The 12778-nt window shown below is 43.8% G+C and overlaps 1 protein-coding gene across 1 annotated transcript; it reads left to right on the forward strand.

The window, feature by feature from the left end:
• Positions 1-495: 495 nt before the first annotated feature.
• On the forward strand, positions 496-4124 carry LOC141927320 (E3 ubiquitin-protein ligase RBBP6-like). Its single transcript, XM_074834487.1, has 3 exons — positions 496-890; positions 3316-3415; positions 4040-4124. The coding sequence occupies exons 1-3, from the start codon at positions 725-727 to the stop codon at positions 4122-4124; spliced, it is 351 nt and encodes a 116-aa protein (XP_074690588.1). The 5' UTR covers positions 496-724.
• Positions 4125-12778: the final 8654 nt, after the last annotated feature.

Here is a 12778-nt window from a genome sequence, read left to right on the forward strand (position 1 = left end):
AATTATTGTTGGGCTCCAAAGCCCCATCCAAATGTCGCCTGCTGACTCGGGTCAGTTTTGTTCAGTAGTTGTGTCCCGGCATGGTTTCTGACAAGCACGGCAGTAGTAGCTGAGGTTAATAACTGTGGAAGCCAGAGCAGTTCCTCGAGGTGAAGTCCCTGAGGCGCAGCGCGGGGTGGCGGGTGGCCCAGCCGCGGGCAGCGGCTCCCCCTCAGAGCAGGAGGGTCAATGTACACGTGTCAGAGCCCTGGCTCCTCACACAGCACCAGCCTCCTTTTGTGGAGATGGGGGATTGTTTCCCTGGCTTTTCATCTTCTGAATAGATGGCCCTCGGAGAGAGAGGAACCCACTGGCCATATTCGCTTTGCGTAAGCTTGGAAGCACCAAACAAAATAAACATTTTTGCTGAATAGTGTCATAAAGGCAGCAGTTACCTTCTGGATGCCTGTACTGGCATGTAGATGGCAAAATCCCGTTCTCTGTGATGGACTTGCACCATCTTTGAGTCCTGGGCCCACAGGGGCCTGTTCGGCCATTCCCAGCTGGGACTCACAAAGTCCTTACTGTCAGAACATAATGAACATATCAGAACATAATGTTTTGGTGTTTAGGTTTTATAATCTGTTTTCACTGCTTTTGGTTGGGTACAAGTGCTTTGTTCTAAGTTCTCATCACCTTCATTTCTTCTAGAACTCGAACCGTGCCAGTGAGTGGAACATCAGCCATGCCGTGCGTGCATTATAAGTTCTCTTCCCTGCTGCACTACGACACGGTCACCTTCAGCGGCCTCCACATCTCCCTGGGCAACCTCAAGCGTCAGATCATGGGCCGCCAGAAGCTGAAGGTGACCAACTGTGAGCTGCAGATAACCAATGCCCAGACCGGAGAAGGTGCGTGGGGGCGGCGGGCATGGGCCCTCGGGCACTGCCCGGCTGGTGGCGGCCGCGGCCTGCGGGAGCCACTCTCTGCTCTCTGTGGCTTGTACCCACGTGGCATGAGTCAGCCTGGGGCCCGTCCCGCCGGCGTGCGGGGAACCGGGAGGGCAAGTGGCGCCAGTGATTCAGTGGGGTGGAAAGGGACAGTGCGATTTGGCCACCATTGGTAGCTGTGGCTTGTGTGGGGACCTCACAGAGCCGTTCTGATCTGTTGTTAGACACGGAGCTGGGCGTAGAAGACTACGTGGTCGATGTGCAACGTCTAGTGCTTGCAAAAGCCCAGTAGCCACTTACTGACCATCACTGGCAGTAAAACAAGTTTTGTGCTAGAAGGGAGTAGGAATCAACAATGGTGTTGGCTCCAGCTTTGTTGAACATTTCTGTCGGAGCAGATAAGTGTCCTGTGCAAATAAAGCCTTTACTTCACCAGGTTATTGTCACTCTTCAGTTTTCTGTTGATCCATTGAAATGTGTACTGATTGACTTTTAAGGGGAATTCATTTTTCTATCAGTCTGGTATTAGATGGCTGGAGGTCTCCTCCCTGTGCCCTTCACAAGCGGATTGAAAGCAAGCATCCCTCTCTCTGTCTATATATATCTGCATGCAAGGACAGTCTATTCAGAAGGCAGATGTCAATGCTTCTCTTCTAATGGTCAATGAATTGTCATAAAATACAAAAAGAGGACCCATTCCTCTTTTTGCATCATACACCTGTTGTGCATGTTCCAGCTGCCCTCTGCAGGCTTGCAGAACTGGCAAATAAGTGCACTGGTTGCTGTCCTCATATACACAGCCTCCCTCGAGGAGAGGTGCTGCCACCTGCAATCCTCTACAGACCTACCACAACCCTCAGCTGGGCACAGGCGTAGCAAACTCCTGCCTTTTTGTGGAGCCACTGTTACTTATCCTGTGCCTCTGAAATCTCAGTCAGTGGTTTGTGATCTGGACCAGAAAGAACACTCTGTATGACTCCGTTCAGCAGGTGGAAACAGCTGCTTTGGGCTTCCAGAGCTGCAGCTGGCATCATCTCCCCGTTGCTTGTCAGCCTCAGTGCTCTTTGAGCTCCTCCAACATCAAAAAGTCCCATCTCAGGCCTTTCCTGACAGGTGGCTGTGTCATGGTGAGATTCCCCATTTGAGCAGAGCTCTAGGCATTGGTTTCAGGGTATGACTTCTGTAAAAGCTTTGGGTTTTGTCATTAGTAGTACTTTCACAGCAGCTTTGGCTTTCGGGCCATTGTTCTGACTCGGCCTGCAAAGGTAAGGGCTTTTAATGGTTAAAACTGTAGGCAGATTACAGGGCATGGCTGCTGATGGTGCTTTAAAACATTTGGTCATATCCAGCTTGCGTAAGTACAATACATAAACACTTCTCATGGAGACGTCTTTACATGTGAGATTCACTCATGGAGATGTCTTTACATGTGAGACTCACTCAGTCAAAGTGTCTCAGGTAGCTCCTCCTCTTCAAAAGACGAACACGGTGTGAGCCAAGGCAAAGCATGGAGACCTTCAGGCACACTCTGGTTTCAAAAGGCTTTTCAGAAGACTTGTCTTCGTAATTAATTTCATTTGAGTCTCTCTGCTCTGCAAAAAGTGAATTGAAAGAATTCACGTCCCTTTGGCTTATTCAAACTAGATGATTAGCTTAAGAGAGGAGACACCACTTTAGTTGGAGCCAGTTCTGCCCTACGTGTGAAAGCAAGCTCAAAAACCCCTCAGGTTCCTGTGATCCAAACTCCAGCACTGCCAGTTCCGTTTGCATTCGCATGTACAGCCCTGAGCAGCTGACAGTGTGGCTGTCGATGGATGAAGCCCCGAGAAGCAGAGAGCTGGCGGCTCTCTTCTGTGTTCTGTCAGTCCCCAGCACTCGCAGCACAGGGGAATCGTTTTTAGTGAACAGCTCGGAAAGCAGCGGCGCAGAGTTTTCATGCTTTAGCCGAGCGCCTGCTTTGTTGCAGGGCAAGCTGGTCAGACTTTAGACTCTGGTTTATGCAGGTGAGACTTTGCTGTGGTTTGTTCCTCTCCAAAGATCTCTCGGGTTTGTAACCTAACAGAAGCAAAAACAACTTGAGCTAGGTCAGGAAAGAACCTCAGGCATGAGCAGACTCTCCTTTAGTGACCTCTGAGACCATTTTGCTGCTGGCATCCAAAGTGTTTGAAAAGAATGGAAAAGGTTTTGCTGCTGGTGTTTGATTCTCAAACCTGAAGACTTCTTGAAAGGTTCTGTTAGTGTGTTGAGATGACAGAAGGGCCATGTCACATATAAAATTTTGCTTTTATGCCTGTGAAGGGGTTCTCTCAAGTGCTATGTAATTACATATTAATATACATTCTTACGAACTGACTAATGTTTTCTTCTGTATTGGTGTTGTTTTCAGAATACACAGATGATAACACCCTGATTCCTAAGAACTCCTCGGTGATTGTTAGAAGAGTCCCTGTTAGAGGAGTCAAAACTACCAGCAAAACACGAGTTATGTAAGTACCCATAAAGCACTGTAGTCTGTGAGGGGTTGCAGTGTGTTAACTTTTTTTATGGAGATTAGTTTACAGAGGCATTCGGAGTGTATCTTTCTTCTTTTTATTGCTTTTACAGTAAAGAGAGATACGCATGTTCCCCTCTCAGAAGAGTCTGTCAGTGTTTGACTGTGTCTTGCATGTGGGGGAGGTGGGGTGGGATATGGCAGGTATTCTTATGCCTCAGATCTGGCTTTCTGGCATACTGGCTACAGAGGAAAGACCAAGGGTCGCTGTTTGGATGGTTGGTTATGTAAGAGCACAAAGCTCTAGCACAGACTTCATCGTTTTGATACTTACACAGCAGAGTCAAAATATCTGAGGACTTCCTCTGGCACTGTTGTGTTCTAGAGCTGTAAGTCTGACAGTAATTGCTGACAAACTAGAAATGGGATTTGGTTTTTTTTTTTGTTGCACTGAATGTGCCAGGAGAGAACAGTTTATGTATACAAATACATTTCCACATTCACTAGACCATCAGAACATAATGCCTTGATGTTTAGGTTTTATAATCTGTTTTCACTGCTTTTGGTTGGGCACAAGTGCTTTGTTCTAAGTTCTCATCACCTTTATTTCTTCCTCTAGAACTCGAACCGAGCCAGCAAGTGGAACACCAAAAGCGGTATGTAAAAACACAACCTCACACTTTTTTTCTACACATTGCACTTAATTATAAACAACGTAGCCTCGTATTAATCTCCCAAACATTAACTTAATCTGTTCTGCAGCAAGACATAGTATATGTTGTAGAGACCATGTATTTGATTCACAGCACAGTGAAAACTGAGTAATGCCATCATTTGCACAGTTCTAATGTGAATGTTGGTGTTTGTGCCTAGTGATGCATTGTGTTTCATATTGAATATGCTGGAATATTTCCTGAATGACTTTGTGTTGTACAGATAATGTAGGATTGTTTTTAGATCAGGTAGGTTCAAGGTTTGCACAATTCAGCTGGTGCTGTGTTCTACATCTGTCTGTCTAGAGCTACTATGTTTGTATAGGCTGTCGTGTGCTCTTTGTTTCTTGCAATTAAAATTGTTTGGAGTGTATTTTTTGCCATTTTCACATTGTATCACTTAGTTTTGTTTTTAAATACTTTCTCTGCCTAACAGTTTGGGAAGATGTTATCAAAACCCACTGAGAAACCATTGTTGTTCCGCTTGGTGCTGTTTCTTACTTTTGACTTGGCGGTTCAAACAAATCCCAAAATCAACGTATCCCATACATTTTGAGGACAGTTCTGTGCAGCTAAGATTCCTTTTCGTGTCCTGAAATACTTGGGTATTTGTTCCTAAAGCTGTATAACTGAAGTGCTATTGTTTGGCCTCCTCTGAGTACTTAAAGGTCTCTAACAGATTGCTGTGAGTTTAAATGTTGTTGCTACCTGAAGTGGCATTCCTAAGTTCTGCATTTGATCTTTCCGTTTTACCCGATGAAACGGTTTAGTTTCATAGTTTGTCTGCAAATGCAAATATCTAAAGCCCAGCGCACCGAGTTTAGCTGCTTCTCATGAACCACGTAGGCCCTCTGAAGCTGTCATAGGTGTGGACTTTGTTTTGAACCAATACACTTACATTAGGTTGGACATGTCTCTTTCCGTGACACTCGGAGGATGTAGTGCAGACTTTCAGGCTACAGTAGAGGTTAACGTTTGCTATGTTTTGATTCTACAACTTGAATGTGTGTTTAATTTTTTGTGAACAGATTGAGGACTCTTCTGCACCCACTCCTCTGGCCCAGCTCATTAAGGTATGTGTATATTCTTGTCAAAGACTTAAAAAAACCCCACCACCACCAACAACAAAACCCACTTGCTTCATATTTTCAAGTCTTGTACGGTGATGTATAACTGGATAACTGCTGTAATGTGAACAAAACTTAATTTTTAATAATTTACAGTATTGGTTTTAACTTTAAAATGTGTGTATATTCCCATAGTATCCCGTAAAGAGTAGTTCCCAGTTTGGGAGGATAGAAGGGGAGCCCCTCAACGTAATGTTGCACTATTGCTCATCTTCAAGACATAAAGAAGCAGCACTTTGGGAGCTGTTTACTGTTTCTCAGACCTTGTGTTAATTTTGTGTTGGAGACTGACACAATTTTCACAGAAGAATTTAACTGGCTGCAAGTTATGGACATTTCAGGGGGGGTTTGCAACAGCCAAAATAGAAGCGTTTGTGTAACACGGACAATTGCGTGGCTACTGTTGAGTTTCTAGTCACTGCAGTTATAGAGCCACTCCCTGAATGCTGCACAGTTTCATAACTTGTAGTCTACGGAGAGTGGACAACACACCCTAATTTGTTTGAACGCAGACTGTAAATTGTGTAAATGTGCCTAATTGTTTGCAGGAATATCCCAATGTGTTAGTGCAGTGTATTAGCAGAGGTGGCCTTCTGAAGCTGCTGTAATGCCATGGTTTGCTATGGAACTGCTTGCATGTTTTGCTCAACAATGTGTAACTTTGTCTGGGAAAGCACTAGTGGTTGCACCTTGTGAAAAGGCGTAGTGTGAGCCTGTCAAATTACTGGTCTTAGAGAATAGAGAAGGCAGGGCCATGCAGAGGGGCTAGTTCTTTCTTCTGAAAATAAAGGCTGGAGTTCGAGAAATCTCTTCCCACTCTCTTCTTCCCTCTCTCACTGCAGAATTAAATTGTGTACATTTGGGGAAAAATCCCCAACAGTTACTTTGGAAGGTAGTCACCAGAAGAAATTGGTCTCCATTAGCACTGTCCCTGAACATGTCCTTGGTTCTGTAAACTCATGTGAAGTTTGACTCTAAAATGTGAAAAACTGTCCAAGTGCTGTACACATTTAAGCTTTTCAGAAAATGTACGTATTTCAGAAAAATGCAGGAATGTAACGTAAAGCAGCTCCAAACTGTTATAGTCCAACCTCCTCGGTGCAGACGGGCTTGGCATGGAGGCAATGTGTTGAAAAGTTTTTTGCTTTATTATTACCTTGTAGGAAATTCCGTATTTGAATTATGGTCTGTGCCTAGCAATGGTTTGTGGGGTTTGGATGTGTCTTGTAAACTGTCTGGGTTTAAACAAATTGGTCAAGTATCTGTAAAGTTTTCTGTAAATGGGAACGGAAGGGGTTTCATAGATGTCGATCTGGATTATGTTACTGTTGTGTCTATAAAACAGCCATTTAATAAACTGTTGAAACTAGTGGGTTGCTTTTATGAACGAATGCATATAAAATCAAAACCATGAGTGGTTGCTCTGAATGATGGGTGCTTGGAGGTCTGTATCCTTTACATCCCTCCCTTCGACCCTGCTGGTATCCGGACTAGTGTGTAATAAGAACATTTGAACAAATGCTACTTACAAAAAATCAGCTGGCTTCGATAATTTGAAGGTCTAGTTCTGCATAAGGTTTCTACTACAATTTGTGTGTTAGAAGGACACAGCAAAAGGAAAAAACCTGCAGGTTGTGCTGACCGTAGTTAAATCACTTAACGTGAAGAAGCGAGTAGGCAGGGGACATGCAGTTTGGGCTGCCTACAGCACACGATGGTCCAATTTCTGCTGAAAAGAATCTTTTGTCTTGCTGAGGAACTATAAAAAGCTTGATTCCTCTTAATGCTTCTGTGTCTGAAGCTGAATTTCAGTGAGCAAAAGCAACTTCCCTGACTCCTAAGTTGTATGTCCTTTTAATGCTGCAAAATGTAAACACTGATACTTGCATGCATCTCTCTCAATTAAACGTACAGCGGAGATTTTCTCCTTCAAATACTCTGGAGGTCAAGAATCCTTTTAAAAATACTGGATAATGTAATTTTTTCTACGCAGAGCTTCAGTCTGCTTGGAAGACATTTGGATTGGTTACACAAGTCCTTATGTAAGGTACAAACAGAGCCTCAGGTTTTGAGTGCCCAAGAATGCTCCTTCCAAGCAGGTTAACAGGCACAGAGACACCATGTGATGGTGTAAGGGCTCCCCAGAACATCTCTGGGACAACCCTGGCTCATAGAAGCAGCTGCTTTCGTGCAACCTCAGCTACTGCTGGGCTGCTTTTTGCAGGGTTGGGTGAGTCTTTGGCTGGGGGAGCCTAAATGTGTTTCTAATGTGCGTGTCCAATAATTACCTGTTAAACAGACCGGCAATCTGGCTGAAGCCAATACAGAGGTTCTATGGCAGTGGTGCAAAGCCCTTCAAAATTCCAGGGAAAGCTGGGATTTTCAATGGGAAATTTTCTTTCTTCGAGGTCATAGTCATTATATATGTGCATAGATCTTTCTCTATGAACTTTAATGTATATTTTTATATATTCCAATGTTACTGCAAATTTTTCTCGTCTTAACTCTTTTTAATGACACTTTGCAGTTTTCAGTATTTTGTAGAAAAAGATGACGTTTCTCTTGACCCCATCTATTGAATATTTGCATGTTATAATTACACAAGTCTCTGGTTGAGTATTCATGCCATTTAACGTTACTCACTGAACGTACGTGCATCAGCTCTGAATTCAACCTTCACCTGGAGGTGGTGAATATCAGTTTCCCCAGTGGCCGATCCAGAGCCCTGCATTAAGGTCTCCCTCTGAACTGCGCTTTGGAGGAGGAGGGGGTTTGTGCCCCTCCTCTGAGGGGATGGGGAGCTGAGGGATATTTCACCCTTAAGGACCCTGAAGTTGAGCCAAAGAATGTCGACTGAGTTCAGAACACTGCTCGAGCCTTTGGAGCATCCTGGCTGTATTCATTTAGGAAAAAGAGTATTTCAGTCGAGCAACCCTTAGGCTAGGTAAAAGGAGAGGATTAAAGGCTTTTCCTGCTCAAAATAGTGGTTGAAATGTCATTTTAAGTGTGGCTCTTAAGACGAGCTATGTCTGCATTGCTTTTCTTAACAGGACAGTAATTTTCAGTCTGTTCCCAGACTTAAAAAGTGCACAGGAATTAGGAGTTTCATGGTGGAGGTGGAAGATCCCAATACAAAGGGCGCTATGCTGACAAAGACTGGAAGATATGCAATACCAATTATTAATGCGTGAGTATGGAATTAGTTGGTCTGACCAAAAAGCGAAGGAGAGAAGCCACGTGTCAGTGTCTGAGTGGCAATGCCACCAAGCTGGCCAGCATCTGTAATTATGGGGGAAGAAGCACTGTCATTGTATCTTAACCTTAAAATCTGTGATGATTTCTAATATTAAAATAGGACAGTGCTGCTGTTCACGCCCCTGAACGTTGGTTAAGCTTGTGGTATGCTAAGAATCCGTATTTCTGCAAAACATTTCAGTCGTGTTTACAGTGGCGTCATTCTTTTTGCAAGCTGCTTTTGCTTCTGTTTTATCTTGCTAAGGCTTCTTGCAGAATTTAACAAATAGCTGTTGGACTGAGATTCCCTCCCCCTCTGACATTTATCAGATCCCATGTGTGAAGCAGAGGGATGTTTTCCTGTTGCTGTAAACTAAGAAAATCCTGCTGTGTGCTGACAAGAGTGGCTGTTTTAAAATGCACTCGGTAGCAGCTCTGTTCTTCCGTCATGGATCTCCTTTTGCAGAAGCTCTAACATAGACTTCTTCTTGCATTTATAAAACATAATTACACAGAGACTGACTTTATCCTGAGCCTGCAATTTACATTTCCCGTCTGGCAAAGGAGAGGTGGGATTTGTTTCACCTGCTTTCTAGCTGTCAGAAAATGATTTCTCTAGTCTGAGCTAATTTCTTAGTTGATCCAATGAATGGAAGAGTTCTGCAGAAGGAAAATTGTTCCCGCCTCCCTTTTCTAGTGCTCTGGCTATAGAAAAGTAGTTTAAACTAAATGCCTGTATTTTGAAGACTAATGTGGAGTGAGAATGCCACCTACTGTCTTCATTGGATAAAATCCAAAGCTTGGGAAAGTTCTCCTTTACCCATCTTTGACTTTTTTTCTTTTTCCTTCCCCATCCCCCCTCCAGGGAAGCTTATGCCAGAGGAAAGAAGGAAAAGCCTCCCTTTTTACCAAAGGAGCCATCCTCTTCCTCCTTTTCTTCAGACGACCCTATTCCAGAGGAGCTCTTATGTTGCATTTGTAAAGGAATCGTGGCCGATGCAGTTATTATTCCCTGCTGTCGAAACAGTTACTGTGACGACTGTAAGTTTTACTCCCATGTTTGTTAATTCAAAACATCACACCTGATCTTCTGAAAGCAGAAAGATCGTAAAATTCCTTTGTTACCAGCTCTGTTTAATACTTCAGTATACCCTGAATAGGAAAGGACTCTTCTTGTAGAAATGAAAAAACAAAGGCAGAAGGCTTTTTTCCCTCTTTATGCATCTAGTTAAATCCTCTTTCCATGCGGAAGGATGAGTACAAGAAGAGTGCGTAATGCTGCAGCTGATTACAGTGTTAGTTAGCAAATGCATTGAGTTTGTGCACAGTCCTTTCTCTCATACAAAACTATAGAGCCAACGCTGGTGACTTACTGTGGTCTGCAGCAAATGGCTCGTTGGGCATTTAATCCACATTCTTCTCCACGGGAGAGTTGGTTAAAACCGTCAGAACTTGAACCTACTAATGGTTTTTGGAGATGTGTCTTATTCATGAACCTTGAGCTTGGGGACTTCTCACTGTGCTGGACAGTGGAGAACAGACTAGTCAGAACATCAAGACACGGCCTGCTCTACATCTTCAAATGTTACAGTAGTGAAATATCAAAACTGGGCAGCTATTTCCTGCATACTAGAAATTTTTTACACTGCTGAGCATTTATAGCTTCATGCTCTCAATTCAGGACCATATTCACCCATTAACCATCTAAGGGCTTTTATAACTAATTAGAACCCCAACAATTTCCTTAGTTTAGCTAAAACCTATTTTGATGATTCTGATTATACCCAGGTATTAGAACGGCATTACTGGAACGTGAGGAACACACATGCCCACCATGTCATCAGGCAGGTGTTTCTCCCGATACTTTAGTTGCCAACAAGTGCCTACGCCAGGTAATGCAGTGACTTTTAGATAAACTGTTTGTAAGAAAAGTCTAGTCAGTCAATTAGCTGAATGGGAAGAAAATATTAATTTACACCTCCTTAAACAAGGCTAAATGGAATAAATTTACTTTGCAAATACATGACCTGTTGTTACAGAAGCTGACAACTCTTGAGAGACAAGCTGGCAAATTCAGGTCACACTTGTGTTTAACAGGATTGCCTCAGTTTCAAATTCAGTGTTAACACCGGAGTGCCTTGCACACAGATAGTCTGAGTTACCAGTCATTAACACCAGTGTTTAATGGGATGTGTTCATGTATCACCGAAGGGTTTGGCTTCGAAGGGACCTTAAAGCCCATCCAGTCCAACCCCCCTGCCACAGGCAGGGACACCTTCCACTAGCCCAGGTTGCCCAAAGCCCCGTCCAACCTGGCCTTGAACCCTTCCAGGGATGGGGCAGCCACAGCTTCTCTGGGCAACCTGTGCCAGGGCCTCACCACCCTCACAGGGAAGAATTTCTTCCTTACATCTAATCTGAATATATCCGTATGTTGGTTTATTTTAGGATGGAGAGTATATACGGGAATACACAAGTAATTTTACTCTGTGGAGGCTTTTGTTCATTGAGCTACTGAAGGTTCATGTTACCTCTTCGTAAATGTTTTTCTGCCTCTAGGGTGTGAACAACTTCAAAAATGGAACTGGGTATGCACAGGTGATCCGTAAGCAGAGGCAGCAGCAGCAGCAGCCACCAGCACATCCACCAGCTCTGACCCCTCCTGCTGCGCTGGTGGCTGCCACGGGATGTCCTCAATCTTCCCCGCTGTCAATCCGTGGTTTGCGGGAAGAGAAGGTAGGTTTTCTCCCACCATATGCAGTGATTCTCGTATTTCAGTAGAGCTTATTTTCCAACTGTTTGCACTGATTCACAAGGGCTATCTGGTTCCTGGACTGAGACAGCCAGCATTGCCGAGTCTTCTGGGCTACCAAGGACGATCGATACCCACAACTGGTAAGTAACCGTAACTTACAAATTTCTCTTAAAAAATTCTCTTCAGGTAAACTGAAAGGGATTTTTTTTCTCTCCCCATGCCAAAAGGTCATCCAGTGAGAGCTGGCAAAATTCGCTCGGCAAGTGGCAGACCAGACTGGGAAGTGTAAGTATGCTACAGAAATTCAATATGTTGGTGCTTGTAACCTGTTAAACGAGGCCGTAACACATAATGGACACAACAGCTGATTTATAAGGGAATAAGTATGCACAGATCGTTGTGGAGAATACATGTGGTAATTAATTTTTAAATGGCTTAATTTGAATTGGCCTTCACAAAGGGGATCTGTGCTCTCAGGAAGATTATTTAAAATAAAACTGCAGTACATGATTGAAAAGAGGACTCTGAAGAATGAAGTCTTTCTGAGGAAATCATAATTACATATATAAATGAAACATAATTAAAGGATCAGATGGAAAGGCACCCTCTTGATTATTGGCTGAATAGGGCTGAGGAGGTTGATTTCCCAATAGAAATCAGCGTCCAATATTCTTTTTTTAACACCTTAGTTAATACTGATTGAGCAAACTATTGGAAAAGGCAAGGCTGTTATTTTACTATTTAGTCATCTCAAGTAGCCAAGCTGCTTTCTCTTGGTTGGAGAGAGAGGAGTCTCTTTTGGTTTATTGCAGCGTCGTTAGTCCTTCCTTTTGGTATCTCTGTGTTATAGATCGATTGTAAGGGTGCATTGTGTGTATAAAATCTTAAAGATAAGTCAAAACAAAAACCAGGGTCCATCCCACAGATTGTCTAAAACCTCAAGTTCAGTAAGCAAAAACTAACAATTCAGGGCCAAGAACGGGCCAAAGACGTCACCATGAGGCAACAACCTAGGAAGCGTGTGCGGAAGATGTTAAAAGAAGTTTGAGAGAAGATGAGTTAATGTCTGTGCAGTACTTTGAAGATCAGAACTGTGAAGTATTAAGCATGTCAAGGTGTGGCAGAAGAGCGCTTGGCACGTGTCTCTTTTAGCACGGGCAGCCTCAGCCACAGTTGCCCAACTGACTATAAGAAGGGGAGACTGAGGGATTTGTTGGGGGTGAGGATGTGGAAGGCAAGTATGAGGACCAAGAAATGAGCGTAGTCTCAAATGAACAAAAAGCAGGAGAAAAATGCTTAAGTTGAGAACAAGAAGTGCTCGCCACCACGCTCCTCCTCCATTCACTTTCCTCTTTAAAATCAGGGCAGAGTGTAACAAGCAGTGACTGGTGTTTTGGGGTTTCTTTAGAAGCTCAAATCGAGGACGCCCGCACAGTGAACGTACCCAGAGGACTCAGGCCCCAGCACTACCAGCATCAACACGCTCTCTGTGCTTGTGCCTCCACCTCCCTTGTATCCTCCACCACCCC

The sequence above is a fragment of the Strix aluco genome, chromosome 9 (genome assembly GCF_031877795.1).
Source record: "Strix aluco isolate bStrAlu1 chromosome 9, bStrAlu1.hap1, whole genome shotgun sequence".
In the NCBI taxonomy this organism is placed as follows: domain Eukaryota; kingdom Metazoa; phylum Chordata; class Aves; order Strigiformes; family Strigidae; genus Strix; species Strix aluco.

Bases quoted from the DNA above. Each gene is read 5' to 3' on its own strand.
- LOC141927320 (XM_074834487.1), top strand. From the start codon at position 725: ATGCCGTGCGTGCATTATAAGTTCTCTTCCCTGCTGCACTACGACACG. The intron at 891-3,315 runs GTGCGTGGGGGC...TGTTGTTTTCAG, and splicing joins CAATGCCCAGACCGGAGAAG to AATACACAGATGATAACACC. The intron at 3,416-4,039 runs GTAAGTACCCAT...TTCTTCCTCTAG, and splicing joins ACCAGCAAAACACGAGTTAT to AACTCGAACCGAGCCAGCAA.